This window comes from Ixodes scapularis, unplaced genomic scaffold, assembly GCF_016920785.2.
Source record: "Ixodes scapularis isolate PalLabHiFi unplaced genomic scaffold, ASM1692078v2 PGA_scaffold9__187_contigs__length_104089568, whole genome shotgun sequence".
Classification (NCBI taxonomy): domain Eukaryota; kingdom Metazoa; phylum Arthropoda; class Arachnida; order Ixodida; family Ixodidae; genus Ixodes; species Ixodes scapularis.
Window position 1 is genome coordinate 20,706,787 of NW_024609884.1, and position 25,101 is coordinate 20,731,887.

The 25,101-nt window shown below is 43.8% G+C and overlaps 1 protein-coding gene across 1 annotated transcript; it reads right to left on the reverse strand.

Moving 5' to 3' along the window:
* Positions 1–458: 458 nt before the first annotated feature.
* On the reverse strand, positions 459–25,101 carry LOC8024682 (zinc finger CCCH domain-containing protein 15). Its single transcript, XM_029975122.2, has 10 exons — positions 24,921–25,101; positions 24,521–24,622; positions 24,083–24,164; positions 17,946–18,086; positions 15,329–15,420; positions 12,822–13,013; positions 5,743–5,889; positions 4,081–4,197; positions 996–1,077; positions 459–636 (listed from the first exon to the last, which is right to left on the reverse strand). The coding sequence occupies exons 1-10, from the start codon at positions 24,990–24,992 to the stop codon at positions 533–535; spliced, it is 1,131 nt and encodes a 376-aa protein (XP_029830982.1). The 5' UTR covers positions 24,993–25,101; the 3' UTR covers positions 459–532.

Genomic DNA, 25,101 nt, shown 5'->3' on the forward strand with positions numbered 1-25,101 from the left:
GTTTTAAAAAATTTTTATTTTTAGGTCGTGTCCATTCCAAGCTTGTTATGGTGGCGAGGGGCAACAAAGCCAAGATGACTGTACATCCCAGTCAGCAACATTTGATTATATCCCGCCATAGCGAACTAGCCGCATTTACGCAGAGGCCATCATTGATCCCAACACTACTACCAGGAGTGGGCTATCTTTTGGTGTTTAAAAAAATATAGCAAATCAAGCCAAAAATAGGGGTAGGCTATCTTTCAAAGGTGGGGCATCTCTCGGGATTTTACGGTAAGCTCGATTGGAATCAAATTATTTTCTGTTGCTACCACTTGACCGCAATTATGCAAATTTCTATAGTATGGTGGACTCTTGGCATGAAATATGCTGGATAGATTATCCATTCGAATTGAGGCCGAGTCTACAATTGCTAACCTTTAAAAGCTTAAAAAAAAAAAAAAAAAAATTCAAGCTAGTTTATTTGTGGCATTCATTTATTTACTTATTCACAAAAATAAAACTGCAACAAGCTGTCAGAGAACCTGACACATTACTCCACATTCAGGTCTTGAAGATCATCTTCAAGGTCATCCAGGTCCTCATCATCTTCAAAGAGCCTTTCGTCAATTGGAACAGAAGTGGCCATACTTCCTCCTAAAAAAAGTTCCACAGCCATTGTTATAATTTACAGTGAAATCCTACCAGTAACATATTCAGCATCAGCAAGAACACCCTTATGAAAGGGGACTTAATTAAGCCAAATGGTAATGATTGCATGTAAAGAGAGTTTCCTGGTTCATTCACCAGTGTGAACAACGAGCGACTCAGTTGTGCGATTAAAATCGGCACACTTTTAAGTAGGGCTGCCTTAACCCCAATTCTGATCTGTAAAATATGTTTGCAGCTGCTAGCATATTGCCAGCACTCCCTCAAAGACTGTATACATTAGAGGAAGCTAATACAGTACTGTCCCTAACAACTGAAGAATACAATTGCGAAAATCAAGAGCTCACCCGTTGTTGAAGCTCCGGCAGCAAAGTCTCCTCCTTGCAAGGATTCAGCTGTCAGGTTTTCTAGTGTGATCTCTCGTACAGCCTAACAGCAAGCGTAAACAAAAGCATAGGTGGTGAAGGTAGCAATGGAAGGTTTTGTTCATCTTAGAGGGGGTTTCGCAACAGCAGGTCAAAGGGGGTTTCGCAACAGCACCTGAGGATCCACGAGTGCAGGCCGACCAAATGTTCACATGCAATTGCGAAGCTTTGAGTGGACACAACTAAGGGCCTTGTTGCTCTCTCAGACATTAGTTTGTGTGGGTCAAAGCATTTGCAAATGAATGTAAAGTTATCTCAAAACTGGCAATTACAAGAGAAGAAAAAGAAAGGTCATAATAGGCGAAAGCGCTATTTTTTAATGAACCCCACCATGAAAAAGGCTGAGTGTTGATACACCAAACAAGTTTATACAAAGAATTCCAACCAGAAATGGCACCCATGGTACGGTGCAATACAGGTAGTTATCAAAATTTTAACACTTCCCCGTACCAGTAGAAGTAATAAAGGCACAGTTTGGCTGCAAATCAGACTTCCTCATCTTTGTCCATGTGTGAATTTGTAGAAATTTGCCAGAGGCTGCCTGCCAGTCAATACCGAAAGTTTGCAGACTGTTGTTATGGTGCAAGGCACTTCTACGTAGGGTACAAGAGTTGCTGGATAAATATACAGGGTGTAATTTTACTTCAAGTAGATTTACTTAAAAAAAGCCGTAAAATATTGCAGTCTGTACAGGTGAATTATACAGCCAGGGGGAGATACCCATGGGGGCTCATCTTCACAATAAGTCGAATAACTAAAATTTGTTAATTACCTTTTTAATTAGTGAAAATAAAGAAATGGTTCCAGCTAGAAATTTGCTGAGCGTCATCTCAAATCAGTCAATTTGAGAAAAATTTGAAGCATGTAGTAAGCGCAGGGTTGCGCTAAAGTTTCCACTCGTGCCACAGGTGTGACGCTGGCAGTCCACAAATGCGGAGGAAAAGATTATCATATACAGGGCGTTCGTGTCTCTTCTGTTTTCTATCGCAGAGCATCTTTGCTCCAGTGGTCCTGCCCCCTTGTGGCTGAGGCGAGCAGCTACCGCTTCGCCTCCCTCGTAAAAAGGAAGGAAGTGTGGCGGACGAGCGTTTTGAATTTCGGCCACAAGGGCAGGACCGCCGGCATTGTGGCCAGTCTTTAACCTCCTTTCGGAAACTTTTCTTGTCTTTTTCTGTCTATTCTATTTAGTCTCCACACCTCGCATACAAATATAAATCCTTTCATAAGCCTATGCAGCCTGTGCATAAGATCATGACAGAGCTTTGGCAGATTTAAAACATTTCAATATCGCAGACATTCTTCGAGTTACGAAAATAAAGAAGCACACGCATCATTTTCCACTGTTCCCTTCATCGGCAAACTCCCATCTTGCATGAAAAAGGCACAAAACGTTACAGCCTAGTCAAATGGTATACCTAGATAACAAATTTTTTTTTTTTTTTATATATAATAAATACTTCATTTTATCAGGCACACGGTAATTTGCCTCGTCAAAATTATGAAAACATACAGGAACAAACAAACGAAAAACTTTGCTTAAGAAAAAATAGTATGAGCACTAAAGTTTTAACTTTAAAAACTAAAAATTGCAGGTCAAAGCAGGCAAATATTTAAAAAACCAAACTTCTGGCAACAACTAAACTTGGGAAAAACATCCTCCAAATTTCTCAGAAAATGAAATTTGAAAATGTGAAACCAGAGATGGCAGTTGTGTTATCAGTTTCACTGTTTATGTACCATTTATCCACACTTTCGATGTCCGTTGCATTAGTGTCCTTCTTAGTATGTGCACGTTTTGGGAATAACGTTCTGCTTGTCTGGCCCAACCCCAGCCTCTTCTGCTCCCTCCCTGACCATGAAACCCTACATTCTACCCATCACTAAAGAGTTAAACCCAGTGCAGTGTGTCTGTACCGAGTTTTAAAAAGAGTTTCTTCAACTTTGTTCAACTTTCTTTTTGTGGATTAAAGGGCCACTGAAAAGAAACAAAATGTTTTTTTTCACACAGTCTAGTTGGGACACGCGTGTTAAGAAATTATTTTTACGCAAAAAAAAAAAAAAAAATCTTTTTTGGAGCAATATTGATAATGCAAGATTTATTTTGAATTCTGCACGCAGAGTCCATGATGTCATGGAATGATCACACACTCTTTCCACCTCAACATGATGGCCAAGCCGATCTACCTCTCCTTCATGCACCCGAAATGCCAAGAGAGAAAACAAGTGGAAAGGGGGTGACAACCGACTAAGTCACATCTCGTGCCATCAATATTGCTCTAAAAAATTTTTTTTTTCGCATAAAACTTATTTTTGGACACGAATGTCCCAACCAGACTGTTTAAAAAAAAGCATTTTTTTTTTTTTTTCTCTTTTTAGTGGTTCTTTAAGAGTGGAATCTTGATTGAATAGTGGGATCCATTTGGAGCGAGTGTCACCAGCATTAAAAAGGTCATACACTGAGAGTTACTAAACGAAAGAAGAAAACTTTTTTGATAGGTTAAAAGTTTTAGATGACGAGAATTATAATAACAATACATATAACAATAAACTATTAATTAATGGCAATATGCTTTAACAGGAACCATTTTACGCAATGGGAAGGGAGGACCACCCAAACAGAATCCGACCGTACTTACTCCTTTCAGACTGAAGTTTTCGCTTTTTCATTTCTTTCCCCAAGAACTATAGAAGAAGTAGAATAGGTTGCCAAAGGACGTATTCCTGACAAGTTGCCTTCCAGTTGCATTGGACACAAAATGCCCGTTTTATTTCGTTGCTTTATAGATGCCTTTTTTGTACTAGTTGCATTTCATAGAAGGTTTTGGTTCTCTTTCAGTTGTCTAAATAACTTTTTTCTGAAAAACCCACCCCTGCAAAAATGCTCGACGGCAATGCAGGTAGGTTGCTTTGTAAATAAATCACACCTATGCAGCAGCCCAAAATGTATGCCAAATCTGAGTCCTCACCTAGGGTTCATGTCACAAAGGAAGCAGCGAGGATATCTCACCTGAGTGCTGTCCTCTTCCCCTCCAAATCGCGTGAGGTCGTACGCCTCCTCATCCTCCTCATTCTGGTCATCGTCCGCCAGTTCAGGCCGGAAAGTAAACATGTCTCTGCCGCTCAACTGCACAGAAAATTAAAGTGCGACATTAATAAACACCATGCATAACATTTTGCGCAGTCATAGGGTATTGGTATTCGGGCGTCCTAACCAATTTTCATCCCTTCAATTTCATACCCTAAAGTCGCTGAATGTTCCCAGAGTACAGAAACTCCCAAGCTTCATTTCAGAACTGAGTCGCGGCACAGCAGTCGCGATCCCCAACATAGCACTGCCCTGTGCAGTTGAAGCGAAGCACGTACAGTGTAGCGTTCGTCCTTCTGTGAGCTCTTCAATTGACGTTCCTGGCCTGTGGCGACTGAATAACGGTTAAGCGTTGAGCTTGTTGGTACATACTTGTAAATATATCAGCTTGAACTTTAGAATTAACTTGAACACGAAGAAAGAAAGGACAGGAGAGGACAAAGAGCTGACTACCAACGGTGTTTTAGTGTAGACTTTTTCCTTGCGCATTGGCGTCTTCATTTAGAGTCCAAAATAGAACTTGATAAACCTATTACATAAATAAACCTATTGCAGTAATAAAGATCACTACCGATATTTACTCTTATACAAATGATAGAGAACAATTACACAGAATTCCCTAAAAATTATTGTTTTTGAAACTAACCTGCCACAAGCTCGTGCTGTTGTTGTTCGGGGCGTGACATTTTGTAGGTATTGTCTTTCTTTTTTGTGAACGGTGATTGATGGGGGGCTGACGCAATCTTCCATATGTTCCTCGATAGCGAGCGCCTCGATCATCTCACGTGCATGAGGATTGTTGTTACTGGCTAGAATGATTGTGCTGTTAAAAGCTGCACTGCACTGGCATGTCCTGCAATGAGCTGCCAGATGTCCTGCCGCTGTTCCCTTAAGAGACGCTTTATTAGTGCAATAGGTTTATTTATGTAATAGGTTTATCGTGCTCTACTTTGGACTCTAAATGAAGAAGCAAGCGTGCAAGGAAGAAGTTTACACTAAAACACCGTTGGTAGTCAGCTGTTTGTCCTCTCCTGTCCTTTCTTCCTTCATGTTAAAGTTAATTCTAAAGTTCAAGCTGATATATTTACAACTGTGGCGACACTCGTTTGTGAGTTGCTCTTTGCTGTTTCGTCTCTCTCTCTCTCACCTCGAAACACATCGAAGTCGAATGTTAGGTTTGGCGTCTGAGGCATAGTTTGAAACACAGCACCAGCGCAACCGGAGCGAGCAAACAAGCCGGTAATCCTTTTGCCGAAACTAGATTCGATAAAAAAAAAAAAAATCAGAAAAATTCAACACACCTTCTGTTCATTCTCAACTCGTAGCCGTAGCCGTGGTAACGCGGAAACGTCTTGTGTAAGTTTTTTTGTTGTTTTGGGCCTATCTCCAGAATGGCTGACTGATAACTTCCGACACAGGTTAAACCAGCCAATCAGAACTGGATTCTGCGGGGCCTGATTTTTGGCAAGCGGAATGAATAGAATTCGGTACTCTGGGAACATTCAGTGACTATCGTACACGGCCAATAGAAAAAAAGTACTAATGAATCAAGTGGAAGCTAAGAGCAGATACACCAAGACGCACCCCCATGTTGCGTCCAGCCTTGAATTCGTCTCGCTTGCGGTCTCGCTCTTTCTGCTCGGTCGCTTGGCGCTCCTGGATCTTTGCTTTCTTCCATGCCAGGAAGCTTTCCAAGGTGATACGAGCCAGGTTGCTGCCCAGCTTGGCCCTCTGCACAAACCATCGCAAACCGTTACAATGCACAAATCCTTGCATGAGGGTCTGCTGCGAGCTGAGCGGGAATATGCTGCAAGCTGTCAACACTGCAAATCTTTGCAATGTTGGTGGAGGTAATTCACCCGCTTCACTGCCTAACATTTGCCTGGGTGCAAGAGTAACCATGCTATTACAAAGCCGGGAATAAAAAACAAAAAATCTCCGTCTGTAGAGCTCTTCGACCTGCTACATCACAAAAAATTTCTTAGGCCGTAAAATAAAAAAAAACATTGATCGGTATAGGCCATCCTAAATAAATTCTTGCTCCTCATTATGTTTTATGTAGGGTTAACAATAATTAAAAGATCCGAGAACTTTCTGCGTGCACTGACCCACTAAAGTAGTACTATTTTTTTTTTTTTTTTTCCGTAGACCATTCATGATTGGAATGTGATACCCAATAGGTATTGATTTCCACTGCTTGCTCATTTTTTTATGAAATAATGTTATTGTTGTGACCTACTGTTTTTTTTTTTTGTGTGTTTTCTTCTTCTCTTTCTCAAAAAGATCTTCTCGCTTTGACCCATTGCATTTGGCTCTTTCCCGTTTCATTCTTCGCATTTAAACCCTCCTCATTTGAACCCGTTCTCGTTTCGCCCATCTCACTTGGTCATTTCAACTTTTTGTTGAAACATAATAATCTGCATTTATGGCGTTTCTGGTTCGATAGTAGACCTCTCTAGCTTTCAGACATATCTTAACTGAGATAATGTTTTTTCAACATCAAAATTTCCGTTTGCAACGCACAGAAACGTCAGCGAGTCATTCGGTACTCTGGGGTAGCGCTTTCTTATCAAAATTGCCTTCGCTAAAACAAGTTTATCCCCCCAGAAAGTATTACTCGAATATTTCTTGCATCACTTCTCCCATGCGTACTTTCAACAAGTTCCATTATTGAGCTCCACACTTTTAGAACACCAAAAAACATGAAAATGGTGTAATTTTTGTTCCGAATTCGGTTAACCAGATTTTCAAAAAGCATATTCAAGGTGTTAATATAGGGAAATATCAAGTTTTGCCCAAAAATGAAGGACCCTACATATATCTGATGGTATGCTGGGGGCCTAAACGAGGTAAGACCAAATTTGGTAAGGCTCACCAACGAAGCCGTGAAGGCATATCGACGTAAAAAGCATGCCGAACTAGCGCCATTTGGTCGTAGCACGAGCGGGCAAAGTGAGAATGGGCCCATTGCGAAAAAAACTGGTTCAAATCTTATGATACGGTGCCAACAAGACAGACCAAATGAAAATAGGATGAAATGTGCAAGGTCCAAATGCGAATGGAATGTTCTCAGATAATGGGCAAAATGAGAATGGACTCATTGCGAAAGAAATTGGTTTGGATTGTATGAAAATTTGGTTCAAACGAGGCAAACCAAATGAGAATGGGACGAAATGCGCAAGGTTAAGTGCGAATGGAATGTTTTGAGATACACCCGGGCAATGTAGGTATCAAATAAATAATATTAAAAAAAAACAACAGAAGTAGTAGTTTCTTGATGCAGCAAACTGGAATCATCCTCCAAAGCGCATCTGAGTGGTTTGTTTCATCTAGGGAAATTTCGAGGGGCAACTCTGTTTCCATAAAGAAATAATGCATTTCCTTTCCAAATGGCCGCTTGTTTAAAAATTGGGCATTTTCGCTCAGCTATCCTTTGACATTTCTCCAGGTGAATGTGACTACTGAAATGGCAATTATATGGGATAAAAACAATCCTAGAAGAAAATGTGCTCAACATTTATTTCATGCCAGAAAACTAAAAATTTGGGGACTGTCACGTGCAAACTGATCGGCCTTTATTTTCTCTAAAATCCTAACCTTTTTTTTTTTTTTTTGCGGGTCACAAAAGAATGTTTTTTGACCCCTTATCAAAAAGAATAGGTACCCTTCCAACGACCTCCAGTCTTCCCTTCCGTTCCACTTGAAGCCTTCCTCCCGCACATGCCTAGAGTCACTAATTCGCCTTTCTTGGGCCTACTTTTGCTGAAGACCAAACTTGTCGTTCGCACTGACGACGGAGGTTCGAGAGATTTCGTAGGCTTTTTCCGCACCTCCGCGCGATGGGCAGGAAGCGAAAGCTGCCCGGTAATTGAGCCAAAGAATACCTGAATTTTAAAGTGAATGGCAGCAATGACATTACTGTCTGCAAGTTTTGCCGTGTGCAAGTTACCATGGCCAACGAAAAAGGACTTGTCCGAACTGCTGAATACTGGAATTCCCATCTGTCCTTCCATCTGAAGAAAACTTGCCTCAAGAAAGGCAAGTGTATTTAATCAACTGTATTCCAATTTCCAACTTGTATCATGAAAGGCCGTCTGTTGAGACGTTGTGTCGTGTTCGTCCCCTTCTGTGTTTCCGAGTCTTGGGTTTTATTACCATGAAACACCACCAGCTAGCTTGTTTTTTTTAAAGTATGTTGCTGTTGTCGAGTTCTCTGAAAAGGGCGTTTTAATTGAACTCGCAAATCGAGATTCTCTCCATAAGTCAATAATGCTGAACATAAAAAAAAAAAAAGAACTAAATTTTGTGTATGACAAGCAAAAGTTCAAAACAACTCCAAATTTTGATTTAAAAAAAATGACCGCATCTCCACGTGGTGAATGATGTAGATTGGGGCGAAGCTCTGGTGGTGCTTGTCTACGTAGACACTGAGCCGCAGCATGCCGAGCCTTTCGTTCGTTTTCATCCATGTCAGAAAGAGAATGTGTGGTATGGAACGTGGTTATATACGCATTTGAGCATTTCACCGCAGCGCCCTCTCGTCTATAAACGTTGAGCCAATGCATGCAAAGTTTAACGTGATTATATACGCATTTGACAACAGCGTCCTCTCCTGTATAGACGTTGAGCGGCTACATGCAACGTTTCATCCATAACATCCCCAGCTCTTGAGTTACTACATCTCAGAGCCCTCTACTCGTCCCGCAGTCGTGGCCGAGTGGTTAAGGCGATGGACTAGAAATCCATTGGGGTCTCCCCGCACAGGTTCGAAGCTGTCGACTTTTATCTCTTTTTTTTTTTTTTTTTTTGCCCTACACAAGCACAATCACGAGCACCAGCAAGATCGATGTGAGCACGGACGCCGGACAGACAAGGCCAGAACCTAAGGAGCTTCGCCCCTAAAAAAATAGATCGGAAAAATACCTTTCAATTTTGCTCAAGAATTAACTCAGAAAATTCAGAACCCTACTTACAATTCATACTTTCATGTTAACAAATTTCTGGAACAGTACTTAAAACAAGTCTCCAGAGTTTTACATGCGAGGTTCCAATCACTGCACAATACTGAACATGCACCCATGGCACAATAAGCACCTACCCCAGACTTCTGAGCTTACCTTGCTAACAGAGATACTCCTTCGCATCAGCCGCTTCTCCAAGCACAACAGAGCAAGGCAGTAAAGCTTTGTGCGCGCAGTCTGGTGCTAAGTGGTCAAACCTGCCCTGCCTCATGCTCCCGCATTTTTTGCTCCCCGACCTAACGACACCCATCCCCCTAGATTTACCGAGATTATCTCCACATTTTGGGCGGGCACTTGCCCGGTATTTTATGGTAATTAGGCAACTCTGAATGTTGTACTTTGGGCTTCGCTAGTCCGGACATTGTATGCTGGTCCGTGCTCTTGCTACGATTTTTACGCTACTTTAACTTTTTGGAATAAGAAGGTCAGACTTTGTACATTCAGGGAAGGGCAAAATACATGCAAATATGTATCGAAATACAAATACAAAATACTTCGTCAAAAATGTATTTAATTACAAATCTGATTACATTTCCAAAAAAGCATTTAAGTACAAGATACAAATACAATCAAATGTATTTGGTCTCCTCCAAATACTTTTCCGAATACATTCCTCAAAATTTGCGTTAGCGAATTCAGGTCACCTGCAACGGATTTCTGGGTATCTCATTATCATTTTGCATGGCACACACGGGAGTTGGTGTGCGAGGCTCTAGTAACGTAATAGAAATATAATCACAAAAAAAAAATGTAATCAGCTTGGACGTAATAGGTGGAAAAAGTACAGAGCTTCAAGCAGCTTTTTTTGTCGATTACATACTGGTATAGACCAACAAAGAACCAAGACGACCAAGACGCGCAGCACTAGGGTGACCACCCGTCCCGCGACTCGCGGGACTGTCCCGCATTTAAGGGCTCGTGTCCCGCGTCCCGCGAGAAATTCACAAATCTTCAAAATGTCCCGCATTTCACACTGTCGTAAAATTCGCTCTGCAATTCATGGTGCCGCTGAACAACGGGGCACGGGGAAGCGCGGAGGTCGCTGGTAATCGTGTGAATCGCTATGGTATGCCATTTCCTGTCCAAGCATTGCAGGAAGCGACCGTCGTTCTTGCAGGAGACCCGACGCGCATGCGCCGTTGTGCCTCTCCCCTTGGTGGCAAAATATCGTAAGAGAAAATTGCTCGCCAAAAGTTTAAATGTAAATCATAGTAATTATTTTCATATTGTTGCGTCAATGCAGAAAAGTTGCTGTGGATTTTTTTTAGTGAAGATAGCTACACAAGGCAAAAAGCCTGCAGCTCACAACAGTCGAAAAAGAACAAAATGTTAAAAATGTGTGTAGGACCATGTTGATAAAACTAAACTTTGACAGGAAATAATAACCCGAAAAAGATTTACTGTTTCTTAAAGGGGCACTGACACATCAAAATCATATTTTTTTTATTATCCGAAACGATTGAAAACGATGCCGGGACATTACCCTCAAAATTTGAGATTTGGGAATTCAGTATTCGTGAAGTAAAAAAACAATTTCCAAATGCCGAATTCGAAGTTCCCGCGCGATCGGCGCCGGTGCCTTGACGTCAAAAATCGCGGAGACCTGAGAGTCGACTTCCTTTCACCACTCCCTGCTGTTGCCATGGCGACCCAAAGCGAGGAGGAAAGGAGCGAGCGCCCGGTGTTGCGGCGGACCGGTTTTGAGCGGTGTCGCCTGTTTACCGTTGGAGGATACAAATCCAGGAGACGGCACCACAACGAACTCCCGATTTTTGGTATTTCAAAAAGAAGGGCCGTAGTGCGTTCGCAATTGCGTTAAAAAACATGTTTTAGGATTGCCGTAATTAAATGTTATAGAGATGTCGCCTACAAAGCTTCTAAATTTCCTGATTTTTGACGTCACCGATCAAAAGAAGCGAGGAGGCGAGACGCGGGAAAATCAAACGCCAAAAATAAAAAGGCGCGCGCGCGCGCGGGAAAATGTTTTTTCGCGATGCGGTTTTTTTTGCGTGTCTATGACTGCAACTTGCATCGTTTTAGACAATAAAAATACAGTAAAACCTCGTTATAACAAAATGGGATATAACAAACTAATGGGTATAACAAAGCAATCATAATTCCCCTTGCTTGCTAATAGGAAAGAAATGGACATTGGCTATAACAAACTAATGGTTATAACGAAATAATTACGATCGCTCCTTCAACTTTGTTATAACGAGGTTTTAATGTAAATACGACCTTTGGGGTGTCAGTGCCCCTTTAACTTCATTTGATGCATTGAGTTCTGCTGGAGTTCATTTTTATGCTTTCAACTTCGACACATTTAATAATATATTTGTCATAAAAAGATATATGTCTGAGAGTGAAAATTATTTTAGCTTAATTGCTGCAATACAATTTGCAGGTGTATAAACAGCACATAATATTAAGTGTGTTAACAGAGCCTCGGTTCGTGGTGTGCGTGTTCATAAATTTCCTCTACAACGCCCCCTCTTCCCCTGCCCCGCGTGTCCCACATTTCGCCAGCAAGAAGGTGGTCACCCTACGCAGCACTAGCTAGAGAATTTTTTATTGTTGCAACTCGCACCAGTTACAAAAATCTGGACGACCCGCGCATTTAGAATGTTCCAGGCAAAAATATGGATGGAAATCAGGCTGGAAAGCATTACAAGTTGTCACAGGCACCTATTTAGCCAGTCTGCCTGTGAACGTCGATTTCGTCACTATTCTTGCCCTGGACTAGCACCATAATCACAAAATCACTAAACGCTTGTGCTTGATTGAGAGACACTGCATTCGGTGCAGAACATAGTTTTCTTCCTGCTCTGGACAGTGACAATAAATTTGAGGGATGTATTTTTGCCCACAAAATTGTATTTAATTACAATTGTATTTGAAATACCCACGTTTTAGTATTTAAATACACACGTCAAATACATTACCCAATTTGTAATTAAATACAAATGCAAAATGCACAAAGTGCTTGAAATACATATTTCAAATACTTGTATTTGAAATACTGTCCACCCCTGAGTACATTATTTTCTGCAATTTCCCATTCAAAACCTCTTGCAGCAGATCTTCAGGCATTCATTAATTTGTGACAGCAGTCTAAGCATGTTCTTCTAGATTTACATGTTTAAGAAATATAAGCAGATTTAAATTAGTTGCCTGTACCAGAATCTAAGTTCCTGATTAAAAAGAAAACATACTACACTACAAAGATACACAAAAAAAGTAGATACTTCATAAGGTAAAGCTGATATCCCTAGCACATATTACTCACCTTTCCTTGGAATGGCTGCCATTAAAGCGACACGAATATGCAAAGGGGTCGCACTTCGGGACAAACTGTCAAAGCATTTCCCACAATACTAGTCGGGAAGGAAATGTCAGATAAGATATGCTTAGCAAATTAAACAAAAACATGGCCGGTCTACTTCTGAAGTACACCCGCACTTGCCACAAGAAGCCACAAGGCGTGAAAGTCCGCCCGGACACTACGTCTGTCGTCACATTTTGAGTTGCCAATATATCTGTCATGTTGCTTCTGTGCCCACCCTAGCAAAAGGCATGAGAACCGATACCATGCCCTGCAGGGAAATCCTGAAAATCGGCATGCAGAGAGACAAGGCAACATACCTCAGTTTCAATGAGATCCTCTATGGTCAGAGTATCCTCTGGCTTGACCTCATCTGCATTCTTTTTGTTCTTCTTGAGCACAAACCCAGGGGGAACCGCATGGCGGTAGTGGCACTTCTGCCCTCCGCTGGGGCACTCCCAGAACCAGCCATACTTGTTCTGCTCGAGGGCATCCAGGAAGTGCTTGCAAATCTGCAAGGTACAAACACAAAAAACATTGGGTACTGGTACCGAATGATGCCACTCTATACTTCGTTTTCCCCAGACGTCCAGACGCAACCGACGCTAGGAGCTGATGGGGCCAATCAGAGAGCGTCAAAAGTGCACCATCAAGGTGTTTGTGTTGTTACTGTATGTGTAATATTATGGCTGTACCAATTATAAACAGAAAAGCCTCGAGACTTGCGCTTTTGACGCTGCTTCATTGGTCCCCTTAGCTTGTAGCGTCGGCTGCATCTGGACTTTAGCTGAAAGTTCAACGAGTGCAGTGGTGACAAACGCTGCCTTTGTCTCCCCTGCACTTGTCGAACGCATTTGAATGCGAAAGTCAAACGCCGGACATTGGCGTTCTCAAGCGTTCGACGAGTGCAGTGGAGACAAAGGCAGTTAGCTTTATGTCTACCCACTAATCGTTCCAACAAGAGCTCGACATTCCGACATCCCCGCGCGCTCTCGTATCCTCCTCTCCCTCACTTTCTCGGTGCATTGACATAGTTTTTGGTGTTGGTACGAAACACAAGCATGGATCCTGATCTGATCCAAAACGACGAATGGAACATGTCCGTCTTGATCCCGATCGCCCACTGAAATGGCGTGCTCCAGGAAAGACAATCCAGGCGCGCTCCAAAACGACCAGTGGAATTTGCCATATGGTTTGCTCTCCATTTTCTTTGTGCAAGAAGACTGACGCACGGGGAGTAGAGCTCTGCACGGGGCCGGGCCTACCCGAAAACCCGGGCCGGGTAGCACGGACTGTTTCCAGGTCTGGGCCGGGCCCGGGCAGGGCAGTACGGATTCTTTCTGGGCCCAGGCCGGGCTCACGCAATGGCGTCATTTTTTAAAACGTTGAGAAGAAAACGCTAATGCATTGATCGTTCAGATTCAAAAGAAACAAAGAAACGGAAGTGCCATCTCGCTACGATGCCACTAAAATAATCTTAGAAATAAGGAAAGCTGTTTTGGGGCGAATCCCGCAAGAAGATACGGAAAATCCATCAGCATAGTGGGGCAGTTCCCAGCGGGCAAAAAAACCAGAGCAATCCCGTCACAGGGGAAGGTATGATTGCCTTTCTTTTTTCTTTAAAACTTTTGAAAAAAAAAAAAAAAAAAAAGTTCTTTTTTGCTACCAAAGATAAGCTATGTCTTTTATATTTGTGTAAGCTTTTGAATGTTCACTATGTAATTGTGATATGACAGCAACCTCAGGGCACACTTGAATTTAAGAGATGAGGCATGCTTTGGCCTCTCACCGGGCCAGGCCCAGGCTGGGCCTGATCAATTAGGCATCCCATCAGGCCTGTCCGGGTCGAGTAAGACTAAGAGTCAGCAAGCCCGGGCTGGGCCGGGCCTCAAAAAGTGGGCCCGTGCAGTGCTCTATCTGGGAGGTCCCAAGAGTCGGAGTCGTAAAACTGCACTTGCAGGCACAGTTCGCGATGAGTCAGCCTCGTTGAGCGCACTTCTTACCGAGCACAACTGCACTGCGGAGAAGCAACACCCATGGAGCTCGCTTTCGCGGGTGTTGATTCTACGCAGTACACCGGTGCTCAGTAAGAAGTGTGCTCAGTGAGGCTTCGCACACGCTTTGTAGATTAAGAAATAAACCGTTTAGTTTGATATATCTGACTGTTGACGCCTCAGGCACAACCGATTGTGCTTCTAATCTGCCCGCCACCAATTCAATATAGGTTGAGTTAACCGATAGTTGACATTTCAAGATTGAAATAGAGAACTTTTTTTCTTTATTATTATGTATGCACGGTTGCCAGTAGTGCTGAACTGTTAGAATGAAACGGGACTGAATAATCGAAAGTCTACTGTATTACCTCCATGGGGTAAGAGGCGATCTCGCGAAGACGTTCGAAACATCTGCCTTCAACCGTAAACCAGCAAGCTTTCGTGGCTATACAGTTCTGCTACATATTGTTGCATAGGAAGCTTACAATTCAGAAAATGACAATTAAAGGTTTGCCAAAATGCAATATTTTACTCAAGAAGTTCCCTTTTTAGCATAGAGTAAGTAAGACATGTACAGTAAAACCCTTCATTTTTGAGGCCCCAATTTTTCGCGAATCGGGCGGCAGGGTCATATTTGCAACCATTAAATTTCGCGAATTCCAAAAACTGGAATTCGTCTCTCCAGACGATACAAATATTCTTAGTCCCTAGAGTTCGCAAATTTTCCAAGTCACACACGAAAATTAGGGGCTCACAAATGTTAGGGGCTTTACACTAATCTCAGTGTGCTATATCCCACACCTTTCTTTTGACAACAGAGGCGGCAAACTCACAATATCAGTCTTGGGCATGCGCCTCTCAGCCTCTCCGTGCTTCTGCTCCACCACTTCAGCCAGCTTAGCCTCGTCCCAGTTCTCCATTGTATCTGTGCAAAAGAAACTGCTTAGAGGCTGCAAGGGACCTCATACTGCCTACAAAAACGTCATGCTACATTAAAAGCCATATGCTGGGCTACACAAGGCAACATGTGCTTCAAACCCACGAAAGCTAGCTTCCCTTTTGATCAATCAGACGGATCAATTGTAATTTTTCACCTGTGTGACTAGAACTTTTTCTACAAGAAAACATTGTTTGAAACAAATGGTGCATTGCAAACTTCTTTTTGGTCCGATTGACAGCAGTAAGAGTAGCAGTTAATTGCGTCACTACGGAGTTTTGATGCTCGGAGAAAATGTTAGGGGACTGTAGAGTTAGAAGTATGGGTGCATAAACTTAGCATTGAAGATTGTTTTGCACAGGCACTTGTATGACTTGACCACCTTTCAAAGTTATTGCCATGTGTTGCATTTTATGCATGTGCTCCCCAGTTAAGGGTATGGTAATGATGTTCTTGACTTCACACTATTTCTGTGCTACTTCTCGCTGCAAGGAAGTTAACTGCAACCTGTTGGCTCCATTAATATACACTGATCTAAACTGAGCTCCTCCATACATTGTCTCAATTGTGCATTATCTTACCCAACCCACAAAGAGTACACAGAGCACTACACAATTAGCATAAGGGTTGCAGAATTACTGCAGTCGTGTTTGTGTTTGCTGTGTCTGGGGGCGGACGCAGGTATTTCCAGAAGGAATCGGGGTATTCCCCACCCTAAACTTTTACACATGCGGAATTCAAGGGGAAGGGTAAGGACGTCCGGACTCCCCCTCTGAATTTGCCACTGAATCTGTCACAGAGTAAACAGAGAGGTCATTTCCACTCTCCAATCAACCATTCCATTATAACAGGTATATGACCAAGTACCACAGCTACTTTCAAACACAAATTTGGAAATGGCGGCTTAGGCAGCTACACTGGAAGTCAGAGCAGCATTTAAGTAGGGTCCTTCATTTTTGGGTAAAACCCAATATTTATACGCGAAACATGTTTCTTGAAAATCGGGTTAAACCTGAATTCGGAAATTTACTTCCACCATTTTCCAAATTACTCGAAAATATTTTGTAGGAAACAAAGGGTTGGTAAGAGGAACACGTGCGCTGGCCACAGACCTCACAAACAAACCTAGATTCTTTTGGCCTCAGTTAACTACAATGACATAAAAGGAGTCCCTGAACGTTTTTGTAAACCATAAACATTCTACTTGTATGTTTCGCATTGGTGGGTTATTTATAGTTTTCAAATTAGACGCTCCGTGCATGTGATGCTTACTTTCTATGTCGGCCGCTCTGGCGGTAGTGCTGAAGGGAGCAGTGGCGTCACAAGGGAAGGGGATTGCCCCGGGTACAGCGCTCAGAGGGGTGTCGTGGCAGGCCACGAGAGCGGCGGGGGGCGTTTGCGGAGGTCTACTGCTCTGCGTGTGCCTCTGACCCTAGTGACGCTGCTGGATGGGAGAACTGGCTCTTCCGATTCAGACTTCCCAATTGCTTTTCAGAATTAAATTTAGGGGATAGGAGCTCATCATCCAATAAAGAAGTTCTGTAAAATATGTCCGGTTAGGAATCTGAAGCCGCTGGAGTGTTGTAGAAGTGGATCCGCCAAAATGAAACCGAACGGAAGAAAGGTGACAACTTTTCGCCTTCGATATTCATTTATTGCTTCTAAACCTAAACAGCTTGCAAGCACTGTATGTGCTCCCGCTGTATAATTAAGAAAAAAACCTGCGTATTCACCCTTTCCTTATACAATTCTTTTGCAAACAAAACCGAACCACAGGGAAACACCTCTTGGGGAAAAAAGCTGGACCGTCAAAGGGGTAATGACTTAATTGCGAAATACCGTATTTACTCGAGTAATAGCCGCACTATTTATGAACAAGGCCCTTGCGTCTTCTTTCCCTAAAAGCACATTTACAGCCAATCATTGCGTTGCACATAAATGACATAGCAAATAACCAAATCGAGAACACAATCCTCCATACAAATGCAATCTTCACAGATGGTATCTTGGCACGAAGACGTTATCTCTGTCCTGTAAACAGCCGGAATCATGCTGTCGATCGTGGTGATTGGCAATCTGCGTGCTCCGCGGAAAAGCGAACCCTCAGGTTTTCTTCATAAACAGTGCGGCTATTACTCGAGTAAATATGGTAAGAAAGTCATATATTAAAACTGATAAATGCTATTTTTTGTTCATTATACTTATATCTTTCTAAATATAACCTGGAGAACCCGAACTCCAGTATAATTACTTAGATAAACCCGAATTCTCCCCGATTACAAGCTGGGAACAAAGTGACCGATTTTTACCCCCCAATTTTTTTTTTTAAATAGAAAACCTGGAAACGAAGGATTCAACATATAAGTATTTCTTTTCTTTAATATTTATCCCCCCTATCAAGCAGAGGTTGCCCACTTTGAGCCACTTGGGTAACTTAAAATTAAACATGCAGATTACAGAATTCTAACCAGCGTAATAAAATAGTTGTCCTGCCGTGGCGAAGAGCAACCTACCGGAATCACGAACATCGGTGTAAATATCCCTCTTCTCTGCTTTCCGCTCGATGGTAATGTCGTGTGAGAATTTGCACTTATCTCCTTTGCCACAGGTACCTTGCTTGAAGAAGGCACACAACACAGACTTGGGGTCTGCGCCTGTCGAGAAATAGACCACAAATGCCTATCAATTCAACTGCTAGTTAACACAAGTCACAGCAAATGGGGCCCTTCAACACACGTCGCAGAGAAAGAAATTGAAATTGTTTTTATCAAAATTCAAGTTGCGAGGTTTATGTCGTGAAGCAAAAATGGTTACGAAGGATGCTGCAACATAAAGTCGGGGTATCAATTTTTGTGATTGAAGGATTTTCATTCTGCACTAAGATCTCTCCACAGGTGCCATTCAAATTTGTTTCCCTTAAGGTATAAGCCTCATCTAGGTCCAACCCACTGATGGAGGACACAGAACCACCAAAGCGATTGAAAGTCATGTCTCTTCAAGGAAGTCACAAACGGCATTTTCCACACAACAAAGATTAGTTAATGCAATACTTATGCCGCGGCACGCAATTTAGACAGAGCCGTGGATGCAGTCATGCAGACCATACTCCTCTCCACCTTTTTCTCACATCTTTTCTCAGTGCGCAGAGGGGAGGTATGCAGTGAGAGCAACTCTCCTCCATGCTCCTGCTAACCGATGGGAGGCTCACAAAATCACTTTTACACTGACGTCGCTGTGATGTTGGCTTCCAAATAGAAATCATTTTTGAGCTGGCACGCACTGGCAGACGAAATCACTCCGAACTTAAATTGCACCTGGCGACGTAAATATTGCGTTAATTCTCTTTTTCTTTTTTGTATGTCCTATCCAGAAAGATAAAAAAAAAAGTTTATTTGGGAGTAAAGTGTTGCTTTAAAGGGCAACTCCATTCAATTCCAAATAGTCCAGGGCAATGGGCGATTTCACACTAAAAATTACTAATGAACGGCTCTCCGGGATCGGTTTCCTGAAACATTAAATATTTTTCGTGCAACCTTGCATTGTCATAACATGGGCACCCATACAGTAGACACATGAGCCACCCTGTAAACGGCCGCAGCGCAAGTGTCATCTGCATTGCAGCAGGCTCCAACGGCGTCTGTACTGCTGTGGCCTGCACGTGTCCTTCAGGAACACAGCCCAAGTTTGAAAGTAAAACGCTGTCGAGACAGAGAGAATGTACGCTACATCAGAATTAACAGGATTAACTCTTAGAAGACTGCCGATGTGGTGTGTTCACAATACTTCACCCAGCGTACGTATCATGTTAGTGGTACCAACTCTGAGCTTTTCCTGGAAAAATAGAAGAATTCCCAAAAATTGGAATGTCTCCAACGTACCCTAATGAACTGTGCTGTGTGTCAACGGCTGTCTGATCAGGACACTTCAAGAATGTGTGAAGCGACACTTCTCTGCCATTTAAAGTGCGCGGCGATTCGCTTCTGTCAAGCTTTTTTTGCCGGGAGGAAAACTTCCCTTTGCCAAGGTCCACTTGTGTCCTTGACGGAGGATTAGAGCATGCTCACCTAAGTCCGGACATCACACGCTCTGTTAGCTGTCAGTCAATTGCTCAAGGCCTCGGCTGCTCTTCAAGTCCCGAGAACGGGAAAGGAAAGGATACGAGGGCACAGCAAAACAGATGGCCAGACAACAGGCACACCATTGGCAGGTGGCGTGTGACGTCAAATCTGACGAGCATTGATGTCACAGAAAAGCAGAGGAGGCAAGGAGGAAAGCCGTGATGTCTAAACAGAAAATGAACTGCCGGCAACTTTCACTTCATATGGCGGAGAAGTGTCGCCTCAAGTGTTTTTAAAGGGCAACTTCGTCTCATTTTTTTATTTTTGAAACAACAATGCAGTCCTCTTCAGTATCACCTAGGAAGACCACACGTCAAGTATTACGACGTAGTTCTGGCTGAATGTTTCCTAAACAGTCCGGCAAACTTTGCAACTCGCCAAGTTACCGAAATCGGCTGAATCGAGCGGGCGAATTGAGGCACAGCCAACAGCACAGTCAAAGTTATGGCTTGAGCGAAGCCAACATTGAGCTAAACGTCATCACCATTGCCTCCTTTTGTTTGTTTTAACTTCTCCCGGCAAGTTTAACGAGTGACGTCGGCCAACGATTCCTCTCAGTGCTCGGCAGTGTCCACATGATTGGCGAACGTGCCTCCGCAGTGCGCTTCTTGAGAGCCGTCCGAATGCCCCGCAATGGTCCTGCCATTTGCCGCCGTCTCCCACATCACAACCGCCGTCGTCGTCTCACTGTTTGTGATTATTGCCTCTCAGAGCTTCGTCCACACTACGGACACTATGTGCGCAAACTTATACCGCAGTTGTCCAGACGTCGTCGAATTTCGTAGACACCAAAATCTGGTGAAGACTGCGGTGCAGACAACACCTGCGCCTGGCACACGCCCACCCCAATCCCGCCGTCGTTGCGTAAAGGATCATGTGACATCTCGTACCACGTGATAGCCATGTTCTTGGCGGCCTGAGGCCAATGTTGCTGGATGAAGCCGATGCTTTGGTTTCGCTTTCTGCTTGTGTTTAATATTAGATTAAAAAATACATATCCCATTGTTCGCGAAGCAAATGACATATTGTCTTTTACTAGGGCTTTTTAATGTGAAATCACTCATTATCCAAAAATCTTCAGAACTGAGCAGAGTTGCCCTTAAAGTATCCTGTTTGGGCATTCCTTTAGCTGCCAAAATGTAGCAGATTTTGTTGACTTGGTACACCTTGAACTTTGGTGAGCCTTTTAATAAATATTTAGATGGAACTAAATGGTTATATTTTACATGCGGAGTTTCTAAACAATACTAAAGTGAATTGCATTGTGTTCTCAATAATAAAACTCATGTGGAGCCATGGAGTATTGCCGGACCAAGAGACACTTTCAAGACAGTTCTATGCATCTTGTGCAACGAGAGGAAAGCGAATCGAGACACATCAGCACTTGACCAAAGGCTTCGTTTCTGCTGGGTAATCTAAAGAAAGGGTACTACTTCGCTATCCAACGACCGCTGCAGATATTTCTGGATGCTCAGAACAGGTGGTTTGTTCTGTCTACAGGTGTCGATCATCCAATTCCCCATCTCGCCTGCAGTCCTGGAGCAGTTAATCCATTACAAAATGCACCTATCGCATTCCAGACACATTGCAGTCTTCTTCCGAGCGGAACCAAGACAAAGTAACATTTGATTTTCTCAAACTTTTTCATTCTGAAGTTAAGGAATTGAACTGAAAACTAAAACATGTTCAGTAACCACTGCACACTGAAGCTTCCTTATGAGAATTATCGAGGCAAAGGTTAAAAATGGTTTCTAGGCCCCTTTTAACGTGACACCACTGCCTTCTAAAGACTGGTTCACACATTTGCGATGGAGTGCACTCGACTGCAGTGTGCTCGCTTGAAACCAAGCTTGCAGCCGCTTACAAGAGAATGCACTGGCACGTAGGCACCATCTATCAGCTACTCCTGGAACCCTTCTCATAGTCATCTGCGTATAACTAGCTTTGCAGTATTTGCGAGATCAAATCTATGCACTCTGAGAATTGGTTGCTTATAACACCGGAAGAGTTATATCCAGCCCTCAGAATGAGGCATAAAAAATTACAGAAATATATACAGGGTGATACGAGGAGACGACAGGTGAACTTACCTGAGGAAAAAGTAAAGAAAGAAAAAGGCTTAGCTCCTATGGAAACGCAGCGACGCCACCGGTCTGCAAACAACACGGCGCCGTTTCGCACGGGAGACAAGAGATGGCGCAACGAACGCCGCCAATGAACGAGTATACGGCGCCGAGAGCCAGCGTCTTCAGCAGCCAATCTTTTCGACTCAAAAGCGGCGCGCGTTCCGCAGGCAGCAACAGTCGCAGAAACAAAATCAGGCGCAGTAACAACAAGGAACTGCAGTTCCTTGTCTGCTAAATACGCCGGCTCTCGGCGTCGTCTGCTCGTCCGTTGGCGGCAGTTGGCGTCGCGACCGCTTGCGCCATTCCTTGTCTCCCGTGCGAAACGGCGCCGAGTCGTTTGCAGACCGGTGGCTTCGCTGCATTTCCATAGGAGCTAAGCTTTTTTCTTTCTTTACTTTTTCCTCAGGTAAGTTCGCTCTTTGCAAATTTTACAAAAAAAATGCACCATCTGTGGGCAACGCTGCACAAAGTCGTAGTGCGATAGGTTAAGAAACCGAATTTTCCGGTCGATCTAAAGAGCCTGGCGTCTCCTTGTATCACCCTGTAGGATGTCTGAAATGCCAAGGCTCGATTTAAAATGGACCATAAAAATCGGCGCCTGCACGTAGCATTCTAAACTTTTCGTCAAGCATGTATTTCACAGGTGGGTTTTACCTCATAAAATTACGAGGCGTAACTCCCTTTCCGTAAAAAATAGGGCCAAAAAACTTGTCAGGGTAAACGGCGGATGACGGAGTCGAGTGGTGGGGTGCGTTTGGCGCGCGTATTGATAGATGGCGCTACATCCTTGTTCCGACCAGAGCCGTATATGGGGAGAGTTTGGTCAGTCTATGATCTCGCCGCCTTAACGCTCTCCTCCCAAGTGAGCCAATCAGCACGTGGCGTAGAGCGAGAGGCATCAGCGCATGCGCGTGAACTCCCGGCTGCTTCCACCTGAGTAGGGAGGACCGCCATCTTCGATCATTCTCCCGGCGGAATGCGTGGGATCGGCATCTAAATCTCGATTATTGCCTATTATATCGCTGGCTCTGGCAAGAAAATGACATTCTGTTATTCCTTGGTGGGTTAAAAAGCTAATAAATGAAGATTTTCGGCGTATGGCCACAAACTTTTATTCAGGCGAAAAAGAAGTCGGCCCGTAGCGGACGACGCGTAGCCTCAGCAGTGCTCTCCTCCGACCAGTCTCCGACAGCGTTGCGAAAAAATGGCGGTCGTCTCCTCTCTGCTCCCTTCTTTCTCTCTCGCTCCTTCGGCGCTCTCCTCCCTTTCATTTACTTTTCTCCTCTCCGGCGTCTTCGTCGCCACACCCACTGGCCAAACTCTCCCAATATACGGCTCTGGTTCCGACTTGCTTTTAAAAAACATCGAGACTGCCCGCGACGACCGTGGTCTATTACAATGAACATAATCCTTTTGTAATGTACAGTCGGAAACAAAAGTTTGCGGGGCACGCTACACCAGCCGAGAAGACTGGCTGCGCCTTCTCACGGCGCGTTGCCACTCTTAAGACTCACGCTTTGCGCATGCGCTTCCTTTCTTGTTCGTGGTCATGCTTTTTTCGCTCGGTTCCGTTCGACGCCGACGAGATAACAGGGACTGGCGCAAGGTGCCGCGAAATGTTATCTTTATCTGTAGCATGTGCGAGCTCAGTCACCCATCAAGATGGCCAAGGCAGACGCGCGGCATGATGGCTGTCATAGCGGCACCTTGCGCCGGTCATCTCGTGCACGTCGGGCGGAAGCGAGTAAAAAAGACATGACTTCGAGCACGAAAGGAAGCACATTCTCGAAGCGTGAATCCTGAGAGCGGCCGCGCACCGTCAGAAGGCGCAACCAGTCATTTCGGCTGACGCTCCCGCGCCCCGCAAACTTTTGCCGCCGACTGTACCTATATGTGGACAATGATGGCAAAACTTGAAGTAACAAAAATAACCGAAAACGCGGTTGCATAACGACGGCGCTCTTGTTGCCGACAGATTTCAACTGCATGTCGTCTGCTTTCTTTCGCCGATACGCTACAGAAGTAGCGCCATCTACCAATACATGCGGCAAATGCCGCCACTCGACTGTCGTCTGCGTTGTCGCCCGCCGTTGACCCTGGCAAGGTTTTTTGCACTATGTTTTTGCAGCAAGAGCTCCGCCTTGTAATTTTGTGAGGTAAAGCCCACTTATGAAATACACCTTTGAGGAGAAGTTTAGATTACTATGCGCAGCGCAGATTTTTTACGGCTCATTTTAGATGGAGCCTCGGCATTTCAGATACCCTCTATATGTGGAAATTCAAGCGTTTCAGGGCTACCCAACAGATGGCACCAGTGTATTCTCTCGTCGTAAGTGGCTTCGAGGGAGCGCAAGTTACCTCATTTAGTAAAATATAAAGTTTATGACCGTAAAGAGAGGTACATACCCTTCTCCACCTTCTGAACAGGCCGAAACAGCGAGTTTAGATCCTCGGCTTCCGTCTTCTTTTTGACAGGCACCGCCTCGACCTATTCAGATGAAACTTGACATGACTCATCCCCTTCAGGAGATGGAGAAACAAAGATTGCCAGATGCTCTCTTTTTAACAGCAATTTATAAACCCGGAGGATTTAGTTAATTTTAGCCGATACTGTCGCGCACTTAACACTGCGAGCGCTGTGTTAAGCTCGCGACAGTAGCTCGCGACGACACCAGTATAACCAAATAAGACGCACAGAAAAAAAAAAAAATGATGCCACAACGTTTTAATTATTTTCGTTCCAAAGTACCTTACGACTCGTACTTTACGAAACGTCATAACATAGGTTAATCGGTATAAAACAGCGGAATGGTTGCCATGCATCGAGAGCACAAAATCGCTCACCTTTTTGGCAGGTTGGTTGCCGAACTTGACTTGTTTTTCGACTTGTTGAATAAACTTCTGCGTTTTGGCTCCTTTCTTGTTTTTCAAACCAAAAGTCTTGTCCTGAACGACGAAAACGTGTATTCGTCAGGGGCACGGCACAGAAGTGGCACACGTTGTGAACAGCCCCGAGACGTGCCACCCGATGACTGACCGGCGCCTCTCAAGCGGCCAAGTCAACTATAGGAACGCGTGTAGAACCACAGGGCCAGGTTTCTACTCAATGGGGGCAGATCTGAACACTGGCGAGCTTCACGCCGGCATATTATGGAATAGAATTAATTGGTTCCAAAAAAAAAAAAAAAAAGCGCCATGGCCGCAACATACTGGTGCTGAAGTGTGGACTTGGCACCCGACTTACCTCGATTACTTTCTCTTTTTTCTTCATTTCGGTCTTTTTACTCGGCTCGGGGGCTTTCTTTTTGGGAGGCATATTGTTAATTTGACTTTAATTTAAAAACTAAATGAGGCACAACACGTAAAGCGCACCAACCACCGCTCGCACCTAGCACCGTGGTCGCACCAATCTAAAAAAAAAAAAA